This window comes from Poecilia reticulata, chromosome 12, assembly GCF_904066995.2.
Source record: "Poecilia reticulata chromosome 12, P_reticulata-male-v2, whole genome shotgun sequence".
Taxonomy (NCBI): Eukaryota; Metazoa; Chordata; class Actinopteri; order Cyprinodontiformes; family Poeciliidae; genus Poecilia; species Poecilia reticulata.
In genome coordinates this window covers 22,401,794-22,428,813 of record NC_088841.1, presented here as the reverse complement: position 1 = coordinate 22,428,813, position 27,020 = coordinate 22,401,794, and the positions used below count along the sequence as shown (strand labels likewise).

The following is a 27,020-nucleotide window of genomic DNA, read 5'->3' as shown; positions in this document are numbered from 1 at the left end:
TTACCAGCCTGATGTGTAGTGACTGCTGCAGAGATTATTGTTGTTTACATGTAAAGCAGGTGGAGAGATGAGCTTCTGCTCATTAGCCTTCTGCTAACGACTGACTTCACTGCAAAATATTTTTTCTCTCATTTATTTTAAGTGTTTTTCTTCTTAATTGCTGCAATGTAATATTACAGTTTGAATGTATTACTATGAGTATACTTTGGAATAGCTACAAAGTAAAGAATTTGTTTCAAGGTAAAAATTTCTTCTAATATTTGTTGGTGCTAACTTAACTGCTAATGCTAGGTTAGTACTTGCTAGGATCAATGTTAATGCCAATGCTAATGTTACTGTTAGCTAATGCTAACTGAACTTATATCCTAGCTAAGTTAGCATTTGCAAGTTAGCTAGCATTAGCTATATTTTAGCCAACTTAGCTCGGATATAAGAAAACTTATATCCCATCCTATTAATTGGTGTAGAGCTTTCGGGTTAGCATAGCTAATGCTTCTGCTAACCCTAAAGTGCTACACTAGGTAATAGTTATGCTAACTTAGCTTACTTGGCAAATGCTAAGTTAAATAATGCTGACTTAGCTTGAAAGTATATGGCTTCACAGATGCAAGATATCCTTAATATAATGTCTTAGGTAGATTAGCATCAACTAGCAAATCCCAGCATTAGTCAACTTAGCTAAGATAGAATATATCCTTAATATGACTTAAGTTAAGTTAGCATAACTGTTAACTGATGTAGTACTTTAGGGTTAGCATAACTAATTGATCCCAGTGTTGATGTTTCCTGTATTTATGACTAATTCCCATCCGTAAGAAAATGTCCTCATGGAAGAAACTAAATTTCAGCTCCAACTTGCTTTACCCACTAAACTTTTTACCCCAACAATAATCATCTTAAGACCCCAGAAACATGACAAAACCAGAACAAATCCACACGGAAAGTAATTCCCGTCATGTTGCAGCTGTCTCCTTCCTGTCATTGTTTGGGCCCAACACGTTTGTTTCAAATAACCACTTCCCACAGGTGTCATAGTTTGATTTTCTCCTTGTCTTTGTGTATTTTCCAGCCCGTGAGGCTGCCCGCTCTCCCTTTATTAGCTCCCACCGCCACCGTGTTTCTCTCAATCTCGTTTCTATATGCGGAGCAGTCCAACATTTTCCCTCTGTCAGGTGTCAGCTTGTTGTCAAATCTTCCTCAGACCCTCCAGCTTTTTAAATTTCATCTGCTTTACTTGTATTTTGGCCAATTCTGTGAAAAAGCTCTTGCTTCCATACAGATTTCTTATGTTTTTTTATTTTTATTTTTAGTAACACTTAAATTTTTCAGATTATCAGTTTAATGTGGTTATCCAACAAAATATGCTGAATAGAATTTCAAATTATGATTTGAACTGTTGAGGGGAAAAATAGCTCTGCAAATGTTCCCCTAAATCTAGAAACCGCCTGAGTCAGAAAACAAACATTTGTCCTCCAAAATTTAGCATCTTCTTGTTTTCTCTTCAGGTTTTCTAAAGGTTTTAGGTTGAGATTGCAATGAAAAATGGTCAGTTTATTTCTGCATAAAAACGTTCCTAAAATCCTGAAATATAAGCTTCCTGTTTAAAAATACTGGCAGCACTTTTAATATTTAAATGTTTGTTTTTCTACACCGATTTTAAAGTTGTTATCCTGAGCTGGTTTTTGTTTATTCACAAAAAGAGAAGCATAAACACTCTGTCGTTTACTCCTGTTCAGGTCCGCCTGTCATCCTGGTTCCTCCTAAAGACACAACCCTCAACATGTCCCAGAATGCACTGCTGCAGTGCCAGGCGGTGGCCGACCCTCCCAACATGACGTACGTGTGGCAGAAAGCCGGAGAAAACGTCCATCATATCGAGTGAGTGGAGCCGTTTTTTATCTCGGTTTTACTCTGAGTTTAATGTCTGTATAGATTCACACAAAAGCTGCTTCAAGCTAAATCTATAAAACTGTTTTCTAAAAGCTTGTTAGGTTTGGATGACAAACTTTTCCTCTGTTTTGGCTTTGAAATTGATGGTTTTGACCTTCTTTCTGTCCCTCCTGTGCTGTAAAAACGATTCTTTGCGAGTAGCAGTAGTGCTTCTAGTTTCTCTAATTCTCTGGGATCATCTATTGTTGTCTTATTTCAGCTTGATACAAATACGATCTGCTGAAGATAGAATTGCTCTTTAGTCAGACTGAAACTTTGCTCTTGTGATGTAGAAGATGTATTTGCTTTTTTCTGTTTTTTACAAAAAAAAAAAAAGCATAAATTTGCATTGTAACTACATTTTTGGGTATGTTTCTGTCATATTTGAACATCTATGCTGCTAAATCTCTGTTGCTCCTCCAGTTACCATCAAACTCTTGGATTACGCGGCACAAAAAACCCAAAATCTTATCAAGTATTTCTGGTCTAGTTTGTAGTGCAAATATCCTATTAGATTTGAAATGAGACAAAACAAACTTATAAGTAGCTTTTCAGCAAGACAAGAGCTTGTTTTAAGTCAATAATTCCTTTATACTGAAATGAAAATGTTCCATTGGCAGATTATTTCACTTATAACCTGGGGAAAATGTCTTGTTATAAGTGAAATAATCTGCCAATGGAACTGGGTTGCTAGGTAACGGGCTGGGCTTGGCTGGGGTTGCTAGGTAACGGTGGAACATTCTACCCCTGGAGCTAGAACTTTTTAATCAATATTAATTAATTATTGACTTAAATCAAGCTCCTATTTTTTTGCTGAAAAGTTACTTGTAAGTAGTTTTGTCTTATTTTAAGTGTACTAAGATATTTACACTAGAACTAGTCCAGAATTGGTTAGTAATATTTTGTGTTTTTGCAGTGCAGGAGTTAAAGATGGTCTTTGTGTGGCTAGTTTTGAAAAAAATAAAAAGATTAATGACACTTGAAACTGTTTTTCATTCACCAGTTAAAGGTGATTCAGATGCACTCACCTCAGTTTCTGGTGTTTAATTTCATCGTAAAAAAGCGAAAATGTGCAGCAAAGATCGAGTTTTTTGATGTTTAACTGGGAGACAGAGGATCTGAGTGTAACTGGTTGTGATTACCAACGTTCGCCATCCAGCTGCTGCTGGATACGGTGGAGGTCAGACGTGCAGATGGGGGCGAAGAGGGTTGGGGTAATTTCCATTAGGGCTCCCCTCGTTAGCGTTTCCCCATTGAACGCATCGCGACTCATTACAGTGGAGCTCAGGTTAATTCTCTACACGATTTTAATGAGCGGAGAAATTCAGAGGGGCATTTGGAGTTGATGTGCAGGAAATAGCTGGCAATGTTGGAGTTCAAAACATGGAGATGATTTAATTATCTCTTACTAATTCTGGAAAATTAGCTCCTTTGGAAACCAGTCGAGGTGTCAGGCTGAAAATCTAGTTTTTGAATATTTACCTTCAAGTTTTTACGTCTTATTTTGATAAGTTTGGAGTGAAAACCTTTGACCTTTATGACAACAGGAGAGGAAGGAAGGAAATATGGGGAAAAAAATGGCAAAACAAAGAAGGAAAAGAAATAAAACAAATGGAAGGAGGGAATGAAGGACAAGACAAGAAAGAGAGGAAGAAAAGGAGCAGTGGGACAAAAAGCAGAAAACCAAAGGGAAAAAAAAGATGGAAGTAGGGAATGTAGGAAGAAAAGAGGGGAAGGAAGAATTGATGTAAGGAAAGCTAAAAGAAAGGAGGGGAATTAAGAAGGGAGGAAAAAGAAGATGAGAAAATAATGACAGAAGATGGGAGGAAGAAAGGAACAAGGGAATAAAATGAAGGGAGGTAAGAAAGCAAAAAAGAAATAGGAGGAAGCAAAGAAGGAGAAATAAGAAGAGGAAGAATGAAATGAAGGAAAGAGAAGGAGGAAGAAAAGGAAGGCAGGAAGGACTGATGGAAAAATGAAAATAGTCATTTTTTAAACGTCCTTGAATCAAAGCGTCGTTCTGACCCGAGGTGAGCAGCTGCCTCAACGCGACAGGAAAACCTTTTGCTGTAAACTCTGTTCTGCTCCGGCGCCGTAAACCCGAAGGCCGTTTCCCAACGCCGCTGTCTGCTGGCGCGGCCAGAACCGGGTCGGGCCGTAAATGGCCGCCGTTCCTCCGCTGTGGGGCAACGGCGCATTGAACTCAGGAGATTTACTGCCAGGCAGGACGGATCCACGTGACCCACACAGTCCTGCTGCTGGGAAAATGAAACCACAGCAGAGCTGGGACTGGAGGAGCTGGGGGAACTGGGAAGGTTCTGGTCACACCTTTTCCTCTCTCCATCAGCTTCTGATGTTTGTTTGAAAACATCTGTTACTGTCTGACGCAGATTATCCTTAAAAAGCCTTAAATTCATGAATGAAAATTAAGGCATTAAAAAAATCTAATTCATCTAAAATTAAGGCCTTAAATAGTTTAAAGTCTTAATTTCGTGTGCAAAGAAATTAAGGCCTTAAAAATTAATAGAAGGCATTAAAAAATGTCTAAAATTAAGGGCTTAAAAGTCTTTAAAAATTAATTTACATTTATGTATCTAAAATGTATGTGCCTTATTGTAAACCCCAACCATTCTACAATATATATATAATTATATATATATATATATTGTCTTAAATTTAATTGAAGGTGGCATTAAAAGGTCAGTAACATAAAAACAGTTTTCATTAAAGTGTTTTTTCTGTCCACTTCAGACATAAACAAACCTCCACTGTCTTGGTTTTCGTTCCCCTCGTTGTTCAGATAAACTATCTTCACGCCTGAAGTGACGGATATTTCCTGTGCAGGTCTCTGAAGTCGCGCGTCAGGATCCTGGTTGATGGATCGCTGCAGATCGTCCGTTTACGGCCTGAAGACTCCGGGAACTTCACCTGCGTACCGACCAACGGGGTGCTGACCCCGCCCACCGCCTCCGCCATCTTAACTGTGATGCGTACGTAGCGTTTTAAATGTGTGGCTGTTTGAAATGATTTCCTAACGAAGTGAAGGTTCTGCTGCTGCTGCAGGCGATTAAAGACGGGAATTATTTTTACTGAACTCGGCAGCAAAGGAGGGAAAGAGGGAAAAACGTCTCGGTTTCCACTGAGCTGCAACCACAAGGAGGAAAGAAAGGAGGGATGAAAATGGGGATGAAAGAAAGGAGGGAAGAAGGATAGAAGTATAAAAGGAAAGAAACTAAAGAAAACTAAAATTTGGGAGGAAAGGAAGGAAACTTAAAAAGATGTGGGGAGCAAGGAAGGAAGAAAGGATAGGCAAGATAAAAGAAAGGAAAATATAAATGGAAAGAAAATAAAAGGAAAGAAGTTTAAATTTGGATAGAAAAGGATGGAAAGAAGAAAGAGGTAAGAAAAGAATGAAAAAAAATATGGAGTTGGGGAGAAAATGAAGGGAATAAAATCAGGAAATGAATGAATGGACAGAAAGGAAGGAAACAAAGTTAGTAATTTGTACTCAGGTGTAGATTCAGTAACTCACTTCCTGGCCCTAATAATCTGACGTCACTAATTTAACTAAATATTTATTGTTGGGGGAATAATGTGCAGCACCGTTTTCAGGACCTGCCTTCCTCATCATCACCTCTGATGTCACAGGATTTATTTATTTTTAATCCACCCTGATTCAGAGCAACAGATTAAAGTAACCAACCCATAAACGGCTCAAAGGAACCAAGTCCTTAAATAACGGCTTTAAACTTCACTGCTCTGGTTTACAGGCTCCCCATTGATTATTGATGCCGACCTGAGTGAGAGCCGATCCATACGCTCTTTATCTTCTGATAGCAGAACATCGACTTTTCAGTTTTTATTTAATAGACGGAAACCTTTAGAGAAGGGCTCAGGTTGAACTGCCGGGTTTTTTTTAACATCTTACAGGAATTCCCCAATACTCAACTTATTAAACTTTTACTAGTTACTTTAGAGAAACAGCTACAGCTAATCAGTTGACTGAGGCTTTAGAGCAAACTGTCCAAACCTTTAGGTGTATTTTTCCATTGTAAAATGATTCAAACAGACATTATTTTCATCAAACGACGCAGAAAAAAAACTATTTATTGTAAGTCTTAAGAAATTAGTACAGTTTTCTAACTATTTATGTTGAATGTTTTCAATTTTGTTGCTCTAGAGAGAAATGTCTCGACATCCAAAACCTATAACTTTCTTCTAAAATGTTGCCAAATTTGATGATGGTTGCCCATGTTTGTTGCGTTTGTGCCTTCAGTTACACAGAAGATACTGTAGATGGAAGAAAAAATACCAAACATTTTCCATTTCAGAAAAAAATTATTAAAAAAAAAGAAACTGTTGAGCTCTAATACTGGAGTAAAAGTATTGATACTCATTTATCTAATCATCTACAATTAGAAGTTGCTCTGGTTAAGTCAAGTTAAAGTACTAAGGTAAAAATACTTTCTCTTGTAAAATAAATACTCCATTATTTCCTTTATGCTTTAAAAAAGTGACTAAAATGTGCTTGTTCAAAAGGTTGCTGGTGTATTCAATAGAAAATGCCAAGTTTTCAGTTTGTGTTTGTTTGTTTGTTTGTTTGTTTGAAGAGTTGCTGTTTCTTCATAATTACCTGTTAGCAAAGAAATGCTCATATTGTAGCATAATTAATCACACCGTTTCCTTGCAGCTTCAGCGTTTTCCTCCTAGTTCAGTCAGAGAAAATACATCATCCTCAGCTCTGCTGGATGTCAGAACGAACAAGTTATAGTCTGCAGATTCTCTCTGCACAAAAACAGCAGGCTGCCTTTAAAATCACATTATTGATCCCAAAGAGAATTTAAATGTTGTTTAAACTCCAGATTCCTCAAAAAGTTATGGCAGATGGTGATGGCTGTGTGTTTCATAATGATTTTGATTTTATGTAAAGTCCTTCTCTACATCATGTCCACATGGAAGTTTATGTAGCTGGTTGCAGACTCACTCATGGCGTCTCCATGTGGCTGGCAAAGAGCAACCCGAACTGTCGCCTCAGATAAACCCTGCAGGGCTTCTCCAGCAGTTCTTTTTGTACTGATTCTCTCTGAACAAGGAGTTTGTCTTCTGAGCATAGAAAAACAAAGTTGTGATCTGATTTTTTTTTCCCAGAGGAAATCTTTGATTTGGAGATTATTAAATCCTTGACATTTTGTGTTAAACAAATCTAATGTCTCGTTTTCTTTGGTATCACTGTTGAAACATTTTCAGGTTACTGAGGCATGATTTAGTTTAAGAGTTTAAATGACTCAGATTTGTGTTTTAACTCCACTCAGACCCAGCCAAGGCGCTCCAAATGCCCGAGGAAGCGTACCTTCCCACAGGTATGGGCGGCGGGATCCGATGCCCGGCGGCAGCTCAGCCTCCGCTGCTCCGTGTGGATTGGATGAAAGACGGACAGCCTCTGGATCTGTCTCTGGTAATGAACAGTAATCTCACCATTAGTGAGCAGCGCTCACTTTCAGAAATAAGCACATTTCTGTGCATTATGTTGTCAACAGCAGTTTAAGTGACGGTGGTTCCAGGTAAAGTGGCTGAATCTATTCATTTTCCCTCAGCAGAGCTGGATTTTACGCTCCAGTAGATGTTTTGAAGGATTTGCAGAAATGAAGTTATTGACGTGTCTGCTTCAGGCTAGGAAGACGTGCGTGCGTGCGTGCGTGCGTGCGTGCGTGCGTGCGTGCGTGCGTGCGTGCGTGCGTGCGTGCGTGCGTGGAGTAAAAGTAAACAGCCTTGCTTTTTCAATGGGAGTTAGGAGGAAAGTAGCAGCGACTCGGATCCCCTATGAGGCTGTAAAAACTGTTTTGTCAGAGATTTTTTTTGCCTGTTTTTGCTTTTTCTATTGCACTTAAATGTTTTAGATCATCAAAACAAATTGTGTGATACAAATCCACTTTAAATGATCATTTTATCTGTTATAAAACTTCACTCCTACTTACTTAGAACCTGTCTGACTTCATGAAGTAGGCTAAAAGAGAGTAAAAACACGTCACGATGCCTCCTGTCTGTTATTCTCGTAAACTCAAAACTGCAGAAATAAAACTATGTACTTTCTATTATGAGTTTTTACTCTGGCTGTGATTTATACTCAGGCAAGAAGTTTGCTTCTGATAGAAAGATGAGCAATACTCAAAAGATATTAAAAATATGTAAAAGGATAATCAATAAAATGTTAATATATTTAGCGCTCATTCACATCAGCCATGTTTAGTTTGCTTTAATTAAACCCTAGTTTGTTTGTTGTGGTGTGAATGCCTGATCAAACTTTGGTGCGAACCGAAACGGTGAACTTTGGTCGACCTTCAAACCTCTGTTTGGTTGAAGTGAACTTTGGTGCAAGGCATTCTGGGTAAATACAATGAAAAGAAACGTGAGAAATTACAAGAAAAATCCTCCAACCACTAAAATCTGACGCTACTCCACTTGTTTACATTTCGTGAAGAAGAAAGTTGCGATTTGTGCTTTCTTCTTTTGACGTCTTTTCGTGTCGTTTCCTTCAGTAGTTCTTGGTGTAGCACCACCACAGGTGAGGAGGGGAACAGCTTTTTCAATTTGTCTGGTTCTATGACAGCCTCATTCATAATTTTCCTGATTTTATGTGTCATGATGTTGTTGTCTACACAGAAGTTTATGTATTTGGCTACATACTCACTCATGACATGTATGTCCTCTCCATGTGGCTGGCAAAGAGCAACCCGATCAGTAACCTTAAAAAAGCCTGTAGAGCTTCTTCAGCTGTTCTTTTTTGTACAGGTTCTCTCTGAACGAGGAGTTTATCTTCAGATCACAGAAAAACAAAGTTGTGATCTGATTTTTTTTTTGCAGAGGACTTCTTGATTTCCTCTCATCTTTTTCTCCCTTTGCCAATTCAGATTTAATTCGGGACTCTGGCTGAGCCACTCCAAATTGTTTATATTATATAAAAATAGAACTTAAAACATAAATCTGCCAGAGATATGAACAGTTCTGGGCTCAGCTGGGTATAAATATATATGTAAGGGAAGGACATCCTCTCTGACATTCCCTCTGCTCATGATGGAAATTTCCTGCCGGCTTTGCAGTGGAAGGCCATTCAATCACATGCATTTTAATGGATATGGGTAATGTGTCCAGTCTTAAAAGCTCTGGAAGCAATCCCTCAGGAGTTCCTCACCTCCCTGTTGTCCCCGACTTTCCCTTCGATCTTTTTCCCCCTTCATCGGGGGAATGAGTGGAGGACCCATTACAGATTAGGACTTCCCTTCACTTACCTTTTACTTCTCCTGATTGGAAAACCGCTTTTCCTCTTATTGGTTTCTTTCTCTTAAGGTAAAAGTTAAACTTTGTTTTCTCTTGTAAAGCCTCCAGGTTTTCCTCCCGTCTGTGTTTTTGACACTGGGAGCAACGGATGCATCAGCGGATGAGACGCTCCGCAGGAGATTGGAGCAGAGGCCCGGAGTCGGGTTGTTATTCTGCCAATTATTCCCGCCCTGCCGCGGTTTTCACCTGCCGCAGTGACACTTACGGCTTCAATTCGTGGAGAATAATGGCACTTTTGGCTTCATTAAGCCAAGTGGAGAACTTTTTGAACACGGCGAAAGCTTTTCACGAAAGGCATAATGGAAAAAATTACTTTGAGTGCTTTTCTCTTCCTCAAAAACTGATCATGAAACCTGAAAAGAACATTTTGTGCTTTGTTTGATTGAAGTGGCCAGAAAGTATATATATATGTATTTATGTTATATGTGATTTTTATTGGAGATAATGTTTCTTTTTGTCAATGCCAGATGGATAAAAATGCATACCATAGGACAAAAGGAAAACGTACTGTAGATTTGTGACAGAAATCTCCTCTCAGAAGGTCAAACACCTTCGTAGTTTCTCACATTTTTGCTTTTCCCATACATTCAGGTGAATGTGAATGAATTATAATGTAAGTAAAAACACATTTATGAAGTAATTCAGCTGAAAAAGGGAAATCTTTACATTATATTGGCCAACTGGACAAAGATGGATGCATTAAGCATTTCAATCAGTTAATTTTGATGACAGTGGATAAATTTTAATATTAAAAAATTAGACACAAACACACACATAATCTAAATGATTGAAGCAGATTGAACAGATTACCTTTATTTCAGTTTGGCTTTTTTTGCACCAACACATATAGGTAACCAGTTTCTCTAAGTCACGTGTGTCAAACTGAAGGTCCGTGGGCCAAATCTGATCCACCACAGCGTTTTATGTGGCCCTCTAGATTCTAGACTAAACACTAAATGTGCTTAAATATCATGTTATCAATCAAATCAATGCAGTTTTTATCTGTTTACTGTCAAATTATATCAATTTCTCCAGTTTCTTGATAATTATCATGGAAATTTACTGAAAATCAACAAATTCCCACACTAAGTGGGAGTTTATTGCAGATTCTTCTCAAAAATTGTCTAAAGCTTTCTTACTAAATAGCTGCCTCATCTTTGATATCGGATTATAATAGTCCATGATCTACATAGCGAGAAATAAAAAGTTGCATTTATCGTCAGAAATAAGCGCAAATATTTCCAAATTAACCACAAATACTTAGACTTTTATTGCAAAACATCACAAAAAAAATAACAAAATCCTGGAGGGACTGAAAAGATGTTCAATAATATTTAATTTTAAGAATTCATTAATGAGGGCTGCACAGTGGCGCAGTTGGTAGAGCTGTTGCCTTGCAGCAAGAAGGTTCTGGGTTCGATTCCTGGCCCCAGTCTTTCTGCATGGAGTTTGCATGTTCTCCCTGTGCATGGTGGGTTTTCTCCGGGTACTCCGGTTTCCTCCCACAGTCCAAAAACATGACTGTCAGGTTAATTGGCCTCTCCAAATTACCTGGATCCAATAGCTGAATCTTAGACATCTCTTAGACATGTAAGAGTTGCAGGACACCGGCCCTCGAGGACCAGGATTGCCCACCCCTGGTTTAGATGCTCTATGTTACGCCTGAAATGTGGAGACAGGACTAAAGAAAAACAAAATTAAGTTGTGCGCCTTTCCTTCAGTATCCAGGATGGACTCTGAAGACCGACGGCTCTTTGGTGATGGCGACGGTCAATGAGGACGCAGAGGGCAGCTACAGCTGCACTCCATACAACAGCTACGGCACCATGGGGCCGTCTGGACCCACCAGGGTGGTTCTGCAGGTCGGTACGAACACGTGGGTCACCTGATGAAAGGTCACGCTTAACAAGAGCCAAAGCTCATTTCAGCAAGACTCCTTCATGTTGATAACAGGTGCTACATCATGTTTATGGCAGTGTAATGTCTCACCCCTTCAAATAAAGTGTTATCCAAATATCTTAGTACATATGAAATGAAACTAAACTAATATACAAGTTACTTTTCTGCAGAAAATGAAAGCTTGTTTTAAGTCGGTAATTCCTTAATATTGATTCCAGTTTCAGATTACTTTACTTGTAACAAGATATTTTACCCCATATCATAAGTTAATTAATCTACTAGTTCTTTTTATCAGAAATAACCAATTATTGACTTAAAAAAGCTCATATTTTAAAAGTTACCTTTTACACTGATCGATTTGTGAAAAACGCTAATGGAGATGTCATTAATCTCTCTCGTTTTGTATTTGCTCATCATTTGGCCGCACATTCATCAAACTTTTTCACATTTATTAATTTACTTCTCTTTCTCTATGATGAAATATTAAAATATTCAAATATTGCTGCCAGAAACTGAGGTTACGATGACATGTTGTCACATCATAACCTCAAACTGTAATATATTTTATTGGGACTGAAATCGACTGACCAACACAAACTTGTGTAAAATTGTGAAGTAAAGAAAACAATTTCCTACCTAGAATACTGGCTGACCTTTGACTAGGCCATTCTAACGCCTGAAAAGTTTCGTTGCAGCTCCTCCAGAGTAACTTTGAGCCTCTCGGCTGCTTCCTCAGATCAGTTCTGTGTTTTCAGTTGGGCGGCCATGTTGTGGTAGTTTATGCTAATTAGTTGCTATGGTAACTAGAGGAAATATGGACATAATGAGTTTTATTAGTATAAAAAATGTGTATGATTACTACTGTTTATGTCTTTGTGTTTGAATAAAAAGTGTTTGGTTTGAATTTAAACCTATTCGACATTAAATCTCTATTCAAATCCAGCATGATGACTTTTCTCACTGTGTATTAAGAAAGAAACATTTACTTGACCTTTTCCCGCCGACCTTTAGAGGCCCTCCCACATTAATAGAAGTCAACTTGGCCCGACTACAACGATGTTGCTTAACTGGGGAGTTAATTGTGTGGCTAATCCTCTTGTTATTAAGATAATCTAGTCCAAGGCGGCGCTAATCCAGTCTGGAAATCCCTTGTTTTGCTTTGCTGCGATGTCCTTGATTCAGCTTTCTGCTTTGGCGCTTGGCAGGACCCCCCGTCTTTCAGCATCACTCCAGCCGAGGAATACAGGCGGGACGCCGGCAGGACGCTGCTCATCCCCTGTCAAGGAAACGCAGCCGCAGCAGCCACCTGGAGCAAGGTAAGCCTGAAATAAATAAAAATAAAAATATTCTAAATTAAAACTTGTATTTTCTCTTTAACCAAAGCTGCTTGTCTCTCTATGAAACAAATGTTACCGAAAGCCTAATAATGGATAATTAAACCCTTAAATTGGGCAGGAAATGCATTGTGAGTCCAACTCTTCCCTGGCGGCCATATTGATAGACTGTTGCTGATTATCCACAGAAAAGGTTTTATGTTCCTGTCAGATTAGGAATAGTAATGACAGCAATATCTCTGGCAGTACCAGAGGTAACCAGGATCCAAACTTCATGGCTGCATGTGACACCGAATGGATTACTGCAGCCCAATACTAATCTGTAGGCCAGACTCCCGCTTCATCCCAACGTCACGCTCTGACACTTCGACCCGAAGCAGAGAGCGACCCGGACCTGGAGGGAACGGGCCGGAGTTCACTGGAGACAGTCCAGAAGACTTAGAGTAGCTGACTGCTTCACACTCATCCATCCATCCATCCATCCATCCATCCATCCATCCATCCATCCAATGTAGCTCTTAGATCAGTAACATTTCGGCGTTGTGTGTTTAAATATCATTTGTCTAAATCGTCGTCTCCTCGTCTCTCCAAAGCTTCGTTGACGGTTTAATAAACTGGTTTCTAAATCCTCCCAGAGTTTCTCTGCTGCGGCCGAGGAAATGACGAGGAGGTTTTGGAGTGTCGGAGATGAAATGTTCCCTGCAGCAAGACGCAGCTCAGTCATTTCACACACTCGCCTTTGGCGATCCAGTCAAAGCCCAACGGATTTCACACAATCCCCTGCGATCTATTATCCACATCGTCCATTTCACCTGGATAGAAGCCACATTATCAGGATAAAGGCCAGACTATCTCCAAGAAGAGAGCAGAGAAACGCCAGAGAAAGGGACGACGAGGGGAAGCATGACTGTTTTTCCACGGCAGGGATTTAGAAAGAAACCAGTCTGGAAAGAGTTACTTTAACTCTGATTTACTCTGGACTAAGTTGACCCATATAGTTCACATGTAATCATCTAAAGTTGAGTTGTCCTGAACATCTCAACTGCAGGGAGATTATGAAAATATTCTAAAATTGTTTTATCAGTTTTATCTCGTTTTATTCTGCTTTGCTATAACTGAGAGATCATCTCTGGTATCTCATTCATTCCTTTAACGCGTTTTGTCAGATCAGTACCACCAACATTTGTGTTTTATTGGGTTTTTAGGTAATAAACCCACAAAGTTTAATAAAATACATAATTTTTAAGTATTTAGCATCTGAAAATTACATTAGGTAAGTTTTATAAAAATATTTTTCTATATATTCCACTGCGTCTTTACAGTATGAGACAAATAATTTGTGAAAAAAATCACCTTCTTCCTGTGCTGAACTAGAAACAACCAATCAGTCAGGAGGCCGGACTTAGCGCTGCCAATCACCACTCTCCCTTTTCTCTCTGCTAAGCTGCAGCTAACGCAGCCTGTTGAGAATGCTATGGCTAATTAGCATGGGTTTCTTGTAACAAGCAAGTCGTTTCTAGCACATTTATCGTGTGTACAGAAGATTGATTGGCAGCACTAAGACCCGCCTCCTGGCTCTGATTGGAGGTGGAGGAGATCGATCTTTTTACAGATTATCTGTCTCATATCAGGACATGATGACAAATTCAACGAATATGTAAAAATTAAAATGTATACTCGAGCTTTAAGGCACCACTAAAGTTGTATTTTGCTTGAAAGTGGCCACGTTTTGTCAGATCACAGCCAACATTTATGTTTTTCTGGGTTTTTAGGTAATAAATAAAGTTGCAGAAAATCATGTGAAAGTAAAAGATACATAATTTTGTGAAAACTGAAAGTATTTTAAGATTTCTGTTCTTTATAAATTAGTGTACTGTTTTCTTTTTTTTGTTTTTAGGTTGACCCAGTTCGTTCTGTTTCTTACTCCATCGAACCCAACGGCTCCTTGCTGCTGCAGCCTCTTCTGAAGGACCACCAGGGGGAGTGGGAGTGCAGCGTCTCCAACCGCGCTGCGTCCTTAGAGACCCGCACACGAGTCTTTGTCCTGGGTGAGTCCGACGTGTTTCAGGTGATCAGTAAAATAAACAGCAAACATGCTAACATGGCAGAAACCAACACACATGGTCTCTGGATGTTCAAAACGAAGTATGCAAGTATTCTGATAGAAAGTTTGGTGGAAGGAAAAAGTGAAGAAGGGGAAAAATGGCTAAGACCCATGTAACAAACAACTCTTCATCTACCCCCTTTTAAATAAACTAATATATTTGCTAAACAATTTTCACATGGCTGCTGTGCACCTTTTTTCCTTCCACTAAACTTTCCATCAGCATCCAGCGCTCTGAACAACCTTTTTTTTTTTCAGCAGCAGTCTTCTCTTTTTTTGGCCTTTTTTAGCTATTTTTTTCAATAGTACCATGATTACATGATTTACTACCACATTTTTCCTCCCACTAAACTTTCCATGAGTATATATGGATCCAGCACTCTGAACTGTCATCTTTTTTAGTAGCAGTCTCCCACCCAAAAAAGAAAATGCTAAAAAGTGCTTTTTTTTTTTTTGAGATGGCGGTTCATGATCACGTTACCATACTTTTTCCTTCCACTAAACTTTCCATGAGTATATTTGCATGCAGCACTCTGAACAGTTATCTATTTTAGCAGCAGTCTCCTCCCAAAAAAGAACATGCTAAAAAAATACTTTTTTTTTGTTTTTTTTATTTTATTTTATTTTTTAAGATGGCGTGTATTGATCACATGTTACCATATTTTTTCCTTCCACTAAACTTTCCATGAGTATATTTGCATGCAATGCTCTGACCGGCCACCAGGGGGAGTGGCAGTGCAGTAGTCTTCTTCTTTGGTCTTTTTAAAGTATTTTTTGATATGACATATCATGCTCACTTGATCTACTGCGACCTTTTTTCTTCCCACTAAACTTTCTGAGTATATCTGCATCCAGCACTCTGAACGTTCATCTATTTATTTTTAGCAGCTATCTCCTTTTTTGAGATGGTGCATCATGATTACATGAGCAGTTTCCTGTCTTAAAATCTCCTCGGTCCACCTGTACCAGCCGGCGCCTCCGCTTCGCTCTGCTCCGCCTCCGACGTATAAATGCAGAACTTCAGTAGCTGCACCTCTGACCTTCTGCTCCGTCAGGTATCTGGAGCGCTGGCTGGTTTCCACCAACTCCTCTCCTCTCCTCTGCTCTCGCTGCAGGAACCAGTCCCCACGCGGCCGCCGCGCTGGCCGTCTCTCCTGGGCCGAGCCGGGCCAACCTGTCCTGGGAGGCCGGCTTCGACGGGGGATCAGCGCAGACGTTTTCAGTCTGGTGGGTGTAAAGCCTCCCGCTCTCCTCTCGGGCCGTAACCATGGCGACCATCGACAGCCCCGGCATTGCTCTATTGATCTCCGGGATGAGGAATTCATTTATCTGCTATCACCTCTCGGCGGAGTGGAGTGTAGCTTTACGATGCTTCGGCCCCGAGAGCGACGATAGAGAGCGGCTGATAAAAGCCGACGTAATAAGCTTGTTTCTTTTGTGAGTCAGAGTTTTTATCATCCAGCCGCGACCTTCAGGGAGTTTATTTGGGGTTTTATGTGACAGAATGGAAGTAGAAACGGATTCAGACGAACTTCACTCAAACAGAACGGGAATAAAACTCATTTTTGTTTTGGGCCAATCCAGATCGTGAATGCCAGAATCACTGTGCCAGAATGTATTGATAAAACCGATTCATTTTTAAATCCTTAAAATTTAATATTATTGTTGAACATCTTTTCAGTCCCTTTAGGATTTTGTGATGTTTTTTGTAATTTTTTTGTGGTTCTGATTTGTAAATATCTGCAATATTTTCACTTACGTTTGTTCCAAATTTGTGGTGATTAGAAGCCAAATGCTGTATAGAACTTATTTTTCCCCTGTTTTATTCTAGTTGCAATCAGTTTTATTGTTTGTTTTTTAAGTTTTGCTACAAATTTTGAATTGGATTCAAGTTTGGACTTTGACTAGGACATTCTAACATGTTAATGTGCGTAAGATTAATCTCTTGAAGGTGAACCTTCACCCCAGTCTCGAGTCTTTTTTAGTCTTCTATTTTATTAAGCCCGAAGATTAATTAAGTTGCCTCACAAATTTCTCAAGAGTTGCTGTAGATGCTCCTGTAGCAGTCCGTATTACAGCCAGTCTGAAGAAGCCTCTGACTGGAGACACTGTTTCTGAATGTTTTTACACGTATTTGCTCTTTTTTAACAGAAAACAATCAGCGGATGTGTTTTGTTGAGCTCAGACTCATTTTCACATTGAATCTGATCCAGTTTCTGCTTTTATGTTTTGTTTATGCCACCTGACATGGACAGAATTCATGGCAGCTTGTTTTTGTATTTCATTCCATTTAAACTTTGTCTTTAAAAGGATCGTATTGTTCTCTGACAGACGGTTTCACTTTTCACACGTCTTAAAAAGGCGGAGAAGGGTCAGATGACTGAGAGTAAAAAAAACACCTTTTGCATGAAGTTATCTTAAAGAATCGAACCACTTCACTTCACTTGCATCAAAGCTCTCCTTTTATTTTCAGACTGACTGGAATATTTTCCTGTCGTTCTGAATAGGTTAATGATTATTTTTTTCTTCTTAAAGCCCTGAAGGTCAGATAAAAGCTTCTTCTCTGGTAGAAACATGAAAATCACACCTAATTGGAGTTGCGTGCGCTCTGTGCAATATCGGCGATCCATCAGAGCTTGTCTCTGCCGCAAAATCCCGAGCAGATGATGAGCATGAATGATTAATGAAACCTACTTTCCTGTCATGTTTCATACAGCCAGACTCCCAGAAGCCCCTGCTGCTGTTTTGTTCTCACTCCTCCTCCTCCTCTCTCGGTCTCTCCGGCTCCACAGGGTGAAGAGGATTTCGGCGAGTGGTGGCGACGGGAGGCAGGAATGGTCCTCCGTACCCGTTCCCGCCTCATCCGGCACCAGCCTGCAGGTTTTGGGCCTTTCTCCCGCCACCGACTACCAGTTCAGCGTCTTGTCTCAGAACAAGTTTGGCACAGGGCCTTTCAGCGAGATCGTAACAGCACGCACTTTGGGTCAGTCCAGTTTTTCTGGTTTGCTCTATTTTTTTATATATTTTTTTTGTCTCTGCAGAGCTGGAACAAGGTTTCTACTGTTGGCCAAAACCAAATATTTACACACAACCTGCTTCTCTCAGTAGCTGTAAAAGCCAAAAAATTTAAAGTAGGAAAATAAATTAGCCAGTTCTGAAAAAAGCTTTAGGATGAGGTGGTTTAGAAACTGATATATTTCACAAAACTGCAGTTGAAACACTTTTTTTGCACCACATGACCAACAGGCGGATGTTACTACTGGCAGAAACGCCAAAGAGAGTCTGACTTTCAGCAGAGAGAAAAAAAAAACTTTTTTATGCAAATACTGGTAGTTGTATTCAAGTAAAAGTAAAAAGTAGCCGCCATGAAGTTACTCAAGCTCCACCCAGGCGTTTTCAGCTGAATGGTTGCCATGGAGATCAAAGCAACACTCCAGGAAATTATATTTAACATGATGTAAAGTAGATTTTATGTAATGCTGCCCCTTTAATTGTTTTCTCCTCAGTGGAGCTAAGGTTAGCTTCTCGTCCTCCTTCGTTCCAAACGCTCTGGGTTCTGCTTTGATTTAATTTCTTCCCTCTGATTGACTGAAAGTCTCCGATTCTCCCCGCATTAGATCCTCAGGAGAGGAGCGTCAGACCGAAGCCCCCCGCCTCGCTGTCAGCTAATCAGAGCTCAGCAGGTGTCATCCTGCAGTGGGCCCTCCCTGACGCCCAGCAGCCGCCCATCACAGGCTTCGTCCTCCAGTCCCGCTCCGCCACCGCAGCAGAGGACTGGTTTAATCTGGAGGAGAACATCAACGCCAGCAGCAGCCACTTCCTGGTCAGGAGTCTGCAGAAGGTAAAGAGCCGGTCGCTCTGCCCTCTGGTTCCGTCTGTGCTGCAGTGGATTCAGTTTGTAGACGACATGTCAGTCATCACTTCCATCTTTTATTTTTTTATTCCCTCCCTGTGCCTGTCTCATCTCCCCCGTCCCTCTCCTGTACGGGTCCACATGAATTCAAATGAACTTCATTAGCATTGCAGACAGCGCTGTGTGTTGACAAAGTGTGGCTTCATCCTCCCTGTGTGTGTGTGTGTGTGTGCGTGCGTGCATGCGTGTGTGTGTGCGTGTGTGTGTGTGTGTGTGTGTGTGTGGTTTCAGGACCGTGTGTACGAGCTGCGGATGCTTTCTCGTCGGGGGGAGCTGCTGAGCGAGCCCGGTCCATCAGTCAACGTCTCCACCGCAGGTAGGAGTTTGAGAGAGAGCAGCCTCTCCTCTCCTCTCCTCTTCAAAGTGACGCCGTCGCTCCTCAGCGAGAGGAATCAGAGCGAGACCCCTGGGAACGATGCCCATTTCAAGCCCGGCCCACAGAAATAGCTACACTAATGTTTTTTTTCGTCGTCTTGTTCGACTTTTATTTGTGTGTGACGTGAATGTTAAATCAGACGTAGGAGTCAATCAGGCCTCGTCGCTGCAGCCTCAACTCAAATCTGCTTTTGTTTAAACAGCTGTGCTGAGCTTCAGTCATCTGGCTGCAAAACAAACATGTTCAGAGTTTGATTATGATGATCAGGCTCCATCAGGAAACCAGACTAACAATTAAATTTAAAAAATCTATACATTAGTACCCAAACCATTATAATATGACAATGACTGATATGTTAAGACATTTAAATTGTAAAGAAAGAAATTAAATAATGAGTTAATCTGCAGTTAAGCTTTCAGGATTGCAGAAAGACAACAATGAGAATAATTATTAAGAGGGAGATATAAAAATTTAATTAAATGGACTCTTTCAGAGAACTGGGCTCACAAAACGATACAAAGAAATGTTTCAAAAATAAATTGGTAAAAGATCATGTTGACTAATCAACATTTAGTTTGAACAAATGGTTTAAAACGTCCTAATCTGAGTTTATTAATTAATTTATTTATTTTCAAACCGTTTTTTAAAAACAAGGAGAGAAAACATATGAATACATAACCAAGAACAAAATAATTATCTTAAAACTAATTTTCTGTTTGAAAAGGAGCAAAAAGAAATGAACACTAATTTATCCCTACCTCTTATCACAATTTAATGAAATATATCGACTCAATAATTATCAAAAATTTGTAATTAAAACCGTGTTATAATATTCATGTGCTTGTACAATATACTGGGCGAAGCAGCCAACAAAAAAATTACGTTACAGACAAAATTATCACAAAATAACTTACAAGACAAAATAACTTACAAGACAAGAAAATCTACATAGTAATAATAACAATAGTAGTAACAGTTGTACTGAGTTTTGTGACTTAAATGCTGTCACTTGGAATTTAGTCATTTATTTTCCTACTTGTGGCTAAACTTAGTCACTTATTTGTTTGTTCTCAGTGACGGAGAGCTTTGCGGCTACGTCTACGTTTGTCCCGGAGCCGTTGCTAGCCGGTGTGCTAGCCGGGATCGGCTTCATGTTTCTGGCGCTGGTCTTGCTGCTCGGTTCTGCCTGCTTGGTCAACCGCAGGAGGGACCGTCGCCACAGGAAGACGGAGAATGGTAAGTATTCATCCTCCAGTAAAGACTCAGCACATTTTAATGAACTGCATGTTGAATGTGATCATTTATTCAGTAAAATATCGAGCCACTTCATATCTGCGAAATAAATTATTGTTCATGGATTTAGGAATTATCTTGTCCCTTCCTCATCCATCCAGTTGTAAAAATTATGGATGTTGTTCATGTTGCTTGCTGATTTGTGTAATTTCTCAATAGGCAAACTTTAGCTAGCCTAGTTGCCTTGAGTCATCAAAGGGATCCAAGATTAGTTTAACATGTTGGCCTAAATATGTTGTAATTTTTCTATTAGCGAAAACATTGCTGTTTGTGGTACACCAAAACTCATAATTACTTCAAAAACATTTACATCTTTTGTTATATTTTTCACCCATGGAGGTCGCCATTTTTAAACCTGCTGGGTTGATGATGCACAATGGTCCAATCTGTACTGGAATCTACAGAGTAAACACAGAAAGGCTACCTTTACCTGTTCATATTATATTTGGTAAGTGTAATTTTAGATGAAGCCACATGGTGTCACTTTTGGCTGTAATTTAAAAACAAACCAGTAAGGTGAATCTGGATAATTCCCCACATGGCAAACAAGGAGAGAGCAGGAGCAGAACACAACTTCCAAAGGATGTACATTTGTGCCCTCAACATTTTTCTCCAGAAGACTTGGAGTCCTTTGTACGAGCAAAATTCGGCACTGGAAGCTCTTTTACGTTCTAACAGAGCTCTGCGCCAGTAGCAGGACGTAACGTTGCACTACTGGCGCCCCATTACGTCTGGACCAGACACAGAGCTATAGAAGTACTTACCGGATCACACAGTCCAACCTGAAGTACGTGTCACTCATTGTTTCATTTACGAAGGCAGCAGCAGCAGTAAACACCAGCTGCTATGGCCAACTCTGTCCTCTTCCTCTGTTTGGTCCTCCTCATCTTCATCACCTCTTGTGATTTTTACATTCCCATTGATTTCAACGTGCTCCAGTTCAAATTGAAAAGACATTACTCATGCTGTTTTGGCTGGACCCAGCCAGGCAGAGAGACATCATGCATTTCAGCCTGAACAACATGTTCCTGTGACAATATTTTATTAACATTTCTAAAAACTAAATGACCTACAGTATTATTACTGTATTCTTACAACTAATATATTTCTCAAATAAAGTCTACTGTTACAACTAATCGTGGATCCTTCTAATGGGCTCTTGATGGGGTTGATTGGTTTTCACTTCCTGGTCAGAAAGTCATGCACCATCTCACACCTCATCCCTCCCTTTCAGAACCCCTTCCTGCCATCTATAAGTGCTCCCCGTCAATGTGAGTACCCCTTTATCACTCCACTGCAATATTAGACAGTAACCTTTCCCTTTTTCCTTCCTTTGAATGTGCTGAAAATGCCAACAGGTTTCTGTTTAATCTTATCTCCCTCGTGATGATCTATCCACGCTCCTGGCTGAGCTTAAATGCAGTCAGTTTTTCTTCCACTTACAAATCTCTCTCCTCTGCCCTTCCCCATCTTTCCCCTCACTCTCACAGTAAGACTTCAGGCTCCAGTAGTCCAGACAGTCTGTTGAAGAAAAGCCTCCTCCCAGCCAGCTCCCACTACCCCACAATGTCTTTCACCACTTCCTCCTCTCAGACGGACTGCTCCACTTTGAGCACAGAGAATAACCATCGGCGCAAGACTCTAGAGCCAACCTACAGCAGAAGCCGCCTTACCAAGACAACTTCTTTAATTTCTCCCTCCATTGAGTTGATCTCTAGAGGTCCGGATGGCCGGTTTGCAGTCGGTGACTATGACACATTGAGTGTTAACAACAGAACAATTTCCAGAGCCAAAAGATCTGTGTCACTCCACTTGGAAAAGGAGGACAAGAAAGACCTGCCGCGTGTGCTTTCTGTTGACGTTCCTCCGTTTAAACTGGAGGGTGATTTAAGTCAAATCCGCAGCTTGGGTCAACTCCCGCCACTTCAGGAAAACTACATTGTTTCGCCTGATCAGAACAGCTTGTACTCAAACACCAGTTTTTGCACCATGCCTTGTCTCAGCAGAAATACTGGACTGCCTCCAGTATTTCCCGTCCTCCCACATCTCCGAGCCAGCATCGGTCAGCCTTCAACAACAGCGAGCAGTTTGGTTCTCCAAATGGAACATGAACGTGAGAAAGGGAACCTTAGTCGGTGCCTGAGGCTGGCACAGGAGAGGGAAGAAATGGAAAGGGAGCTTCGGTTGTACACACTAGATAGAAACTCCATGAAAGTCAAGACAGAGCAAAGAGAAACAAGCAATGGGGACGAAAGTGTTGAGAGTCTTATGTGGGAATACAAAAGCAGGACCTTGCCAAACATTTATCGTGGTAAGGAGAGATCTAGATACCTTACATCGTCCTCAACCAACTGGGAAGCCCATCCTTATGACTCAAGTTCAACTTTGAATCCAATCAGAGATAATTTGAATACATCTCCCCCTTCCATTCCTTCTTTTTCTCCCTATTTTCTTGAATTATTTACCAAGAAACCCAATGGAGTCCGCCACTCTTTTGTTGACAGCTCAACTCTCCCTCACCAGAGGTGTCGAGTAGATCCACCACAAGGCTACGATAGTCCAAGACGATTCTCATCCTTTGACCCCCAAACAAGTGACTCATTCCACAGTCCACAAAAAGAAAACAATCTCAGTAATGGCACAATGTTTCACAACAACAGAAACACTCCAGATACAGTAAGAGACTCTACAAGATTGGACGAAATGCTCAGTGAACCAATTGGTTCAGTTGGCAAAGAGTCGTATGTCGAGATGAGCGTAGACGAGCCGGAGTATGAGTTGCCCACGTTGCAACCTGTGAAGCCCATGTTACACCACAGGATTGCCTCTCATGTTCAACATGGCTGCTCGCTGTCTCAGAGAAGCAGGCATGAAGACATGAGAAGAAGCACAAGCTTAAATTGCAGCAGGAATGCTTCTGTCAGCAGCTTTGACATGGCCCATCACGGTCAGCAAACCTCAGGACCAGAACACTGGAGAGCTAGGACCCAAGGCTCCAAAACCTTGGACCGCAGTCAGCGAAGTCAGAGTCTAGACTTGAGGAAACAGAAGAAGAGTACTTTTCTCACACCGTCTGCATGGGTAGAGTCACTCAGCCAAGAGGACTGTTCGGTTGAATTGTCTCATAAAAGTACCAAAACTGAGCAACATTTCTCAACTGCTCCGGGTCCAACTCGCAGTCCAAATCCTGATGTGCCCCATTGCCGCCAACCTAGTCCCTCAGCTTACACTGCCAATCATCCAACTCCCAATCAGGACACAATGAAGGAATCGGGTTATATTGTCAGCCTGAAGGAGGTTTCCACATACTTACCGCCCATCAGCAACGACTTGGAGGCACTGGAGGTGGACTCGGGAGGCTACGAGGAAGTGGCAGACTCCGGTGGCAGCTACAACAGCTACGCTAGCAGCGGCCGCGGCAGCATGGAGACTGCTAACGGGCATCTGCCCTTGTCTCAACTGTCCCCAGTGCTGACAGACTCACCTGCGACTGCAGAGGACACTCGGGGGGATCAGAGCACAAGGAAGGTGGACAAACAGAACCAAAACGAAGGTGATGGGTCACACCGACTTACTGAATTTTGATTTAGTTGAAGACGATGTCAGGGATTTTAGATAATCCTCTATGGTCACTATCAATGTGAGCCCATTACTCATCAAATGTCTGAAATGTCAATAACTGGTAACTGAATAGAACAAAGCACACTTCAGAATATAATTCAGAAAAGGTTGTGCATAGAGGCTTTACATGCAAATGGTATGCTTAGCATGCTGATGCAAAAGCTATTATGTTAAAGCGCCTTTAGGACGTATTATAGGCAACCTAATAATACGTACTAAAGTCAATACATCATGCTTAGACAAATGTTTTTTTCTTTGCTTGTTAAATTTTGCCTCCTGGCGTTGGTTTGATAGCGCTAACAAAATGTCAATTTTATCATGCTAAAGCTAAAATTGCCATGAATTTTGCTGCATATAACAGCTTTAGCATGGCAGTATATACAAATTATGTTAAATACTACAATTAAATAAGTCACTCCTATAATAGTGACCATGCTAAAGCTAACATAAACATGCCAATGCTAAAACTAAAGATAATTGTGCTAAAGTTAGCATTTATAATGCTAATGTTATATTTTGTAATCTAATATACGCAGAATAATTGGTATACAATGCACATTTAGTCATGCTAAAGAATTGTCTTCCAATTTATTATGCTAATGTAAACACTAGCATACTAATGCCAATGAAGCGATTGTTAGCAAGCTAATACTAGGGCTATCATGCTAAATCTATCAAGAGTTCACTAATACTAATTCCCAACCAAAAACTAATGTAAAAAAGTAAAGCATGCTAACACTAGCGCCTGCGGCTGATGTTTTTGTTCCTCTCTAGGAGGCAGTGTTCGGTAGATGAGAATTATGAATGGGATGCTGGTGACGTCTGCTCACGGCCTGGAGAACAAGATGGTGAGAATTTTAATTTTCTAGATTGTAAATTAATGTTTTAAAGCAAAATTACTTGTTAAAATTGCACAAATTATGTGCTTAACAGATTAGTTAGTAGATTTTGATACTTATCTACATAGTAGCTCTATTTCACTATTGTCACCTAAGCTGTATACTTTATAATATTAATCTTTCTTATTTTGTATTTTTGTATTATGCAGCAAATTTACATGATCACATGCTGTTATTTAATTTTACTAATTTTTGCAGTTTTATATTTAAAGCCTCACCTCTATTGAAATATCTACAATAAATTCAGAATGAAATATTGACATTTAGATTGATTGATCAGGTCATGCGTATGGAAAAGAATATAAATTATATTGCAAAAAATAAGTCCAAAATGATAAAAATATCAAAAAAGTAAATTTTACGTGACGTATTTGGATTTGTTGACCTATTGTAGTTTTGAGAATGACATTTTAATTATTTTACCTGTTGCTATGTTTAATTTTTACACATTTTCAAATGGCAACCAAAAAATGTGAAAGATATTAAGTTTAAAAAATGAAGCAAAACACCAAGACTCGCATGACGTGGGGAAAATTTCATATCAGGGTTAAAAGTGTAAAGAAAATGCAATTACAAACATAGAAATTCTGTCCCTTTAAGGACAAATTCCTGTTTAAACCACAACTGTAACAAAAGTAATATTCTTAACCAATAAAAAAGAATGGCTCTAATATGTTCGTTAACTTTCACCGTTTGTCTTATTGAAGTAGCTTTGGATTGTGATGGAAGCCAACATTTGAAAAACTAATTTCTACAAAACTTTCTTCTGCCGGCGTGACATTTGTAAATGTATATCCTTGAACAAATTTAGAGAAAAGGTCAGGTCTCTCTTGGATAAGTCCGTTTTTAATATCCAGCCCTTAAACTGTGACTGTTTCTCACACATGGATGTTCACCATCAAGGAGATGAAATTTATACATCAAACACCAGCAGAGGTAAGAAAAATAAAATAAAAATTCACAGCTTGTAATTTCACAAACTTCTTTTCCTTTTGTACCTGCAGGCGTTCTCCCTCCACAGAAACCCGCTGCCAACCGGAGCCGTCCCAGCATGCCGCGCTGCGAGAAAGCACAGAAACGTTCCCCTGCGTTTGCGTCGCTGCCGGGGCATCAAAGCAGGCGCTCTGCTGAGCCAGAACCAGACGCCGTGCTGTTCTGACAGAGCCGCCGCTCGCCTCATCTCACCTGACGCACCGGGTGACAAAAGCTCACGCTGGAGAAAGTGAGCTCTTCTGTGATCAACCTCATTCTTTTTTTATTTAATTTGATTCCAAGAGTGGATAAAAGACGAGAGCTTTTTTTGGCAGGTTTGGTCTTTTTTAGCACAGAAATTCACATTTTATCTAATTATGCTTAGCATTTACCACAAAGATCACAAATCACTTTGTTTATTTTGCTAACTGTGGATGAATCATCAAGTATGATTTAGACAAACTCTCATGCTGTGAGATTCAGCAAAACGCACTGAAACAAAAGAAATACTTTGTTTTTTTTCCCAGCTAGTATTGATTTGCTCACTAGGGAGAAGGAATAGATCATTAAAATGTAATTTCTTGTTCTTAAATATGGGAGAATATAAATAACAAAAGGCAGTAGCTGCGTTTCCGGTACAAATATATGCAAAACTTTATCAATACTCCACAAAAATGTGGAATACGCTACCACGAATGTTTTTTTTTATAGCTAAAATCTTGTCTTATTTTGTATATTGAACCCATGTGTACAATAACATTAAACAAACTACATGGCAATTGCTCCCAATAAGCAGCTAGTAGCAGCTAGCAGCAGCTAGCAGCTGTTAGCAGCAATTAGCATGTGTAAAATTAAACATGGCTAAAATACACATTATTAACTGTTAAAAATATAAACAAAACACAGCAAAATTACTCATGAAACACTGTATAATACTACATTTGTCTAAAAAATGTGTTAAAATATAAGACCTTGAAAGAAAACGCAGAGCTGATCCTAAAACGTATAACAGTTACCAACGGCAACAGGAAAAGGGAGGCAGAACTGTCAGTTACTGGTTGCTATGGTAACCACCTGCCAGCTGCCAAGAGCCACGTAACAGAATTTAAAACACCAATAATTGTCTGAAGAAAGTAACTTAAGTCCCATTTGCACAGCCAGACCCGGGTTGACCCAGCAGACCCGATCATTTTTACATTTGCACTTCCAGCCGGTACCACCCGGCTCCCTGGAACCCGAGAGCTGCGGTTCCAATCGGACCGGCCAGATCGGGTCGGTTTGGAGTTAGCTGCTGATTGGTTCATTGGCAAAGACCAGATCTCTGGGTCAGAGGAGCGCTAGACTT

At 40.1% G+C, this 27,020-nt stretch overlaps 1 protein-coding gene across 7 annotated transcripts in view; it reads left to right on the top strand.

The window, feature by feature from the left end:
* Positions 1-26,002, top strand: part of igsf9a (immunoglobulin superfamily, member 9a) — a 55,575-nt gene extending 29,573 nt beyond the window's left edge. For 5 of the 7 annotated variants that reach the window (XR_014090187.1, XR_014090186.1, XR_014090185.1 and 2 more), the window contains 15 exons: positions 1,737-1,878; positions 4,774-4,919; positions 7,242-7,384; positions 10,986-11,126; positions 12,369-12,479; positions 14,395-14,545; positions 15,717-15,828; positions 17,394-17,584; positions 18,219-18,442; positions 18,746-18,830; positions 19,965-20,126; positions 21,418-21,454; positions 21,674-23,736; positions 24,579-24,652; positions 25,708-25,844. Coding sequence is in view for 1 of the 7 variants with exons in the window: in XM_081613556.1 (XP_081469682.1) it covers positions 1,737-1,878; positions 4,774-4,919; positions 7,242-7,384; positions 10,986-11,126; positions 12,369-12,479; positions 14,395-14,545; positions 15,717-15,828; positions 17,394-17,584; positions 18,219-18,442; positions 18,746-18,830; positions 19,965-20,126; positions 21,418-21,454; positions 24,579-24,652; positions 25,708-25,862 (1,874 nt within the window). In the remaining 6 variants the exon portion in view is untranslated. Of the gene's footprint in view, positions 1-1,736; positions 1,879-4,773; positions 4,920-7,241; positions 7,385-10,985; positions 11,127-12,368; positions 12,480-14,394; positions 14,546-15,716; positions 15,829-17,393; positions 17,585-18,218; positions 18,443-18,745; positions 18,831-19,964; positions 20,127-21,417; positions 21,455-21,673; positions 23,737-24,578; positions 24,653-25,707 lie in introns of all 7 variants that reach the window. The other 2 variants (XM_081613556.1, XR_014090188.1) reach the window with 2 other exon arrangements.
* The last annotated feature ends 1,018 nt before the right edge of the window (positions 26,003-27,020 follow it).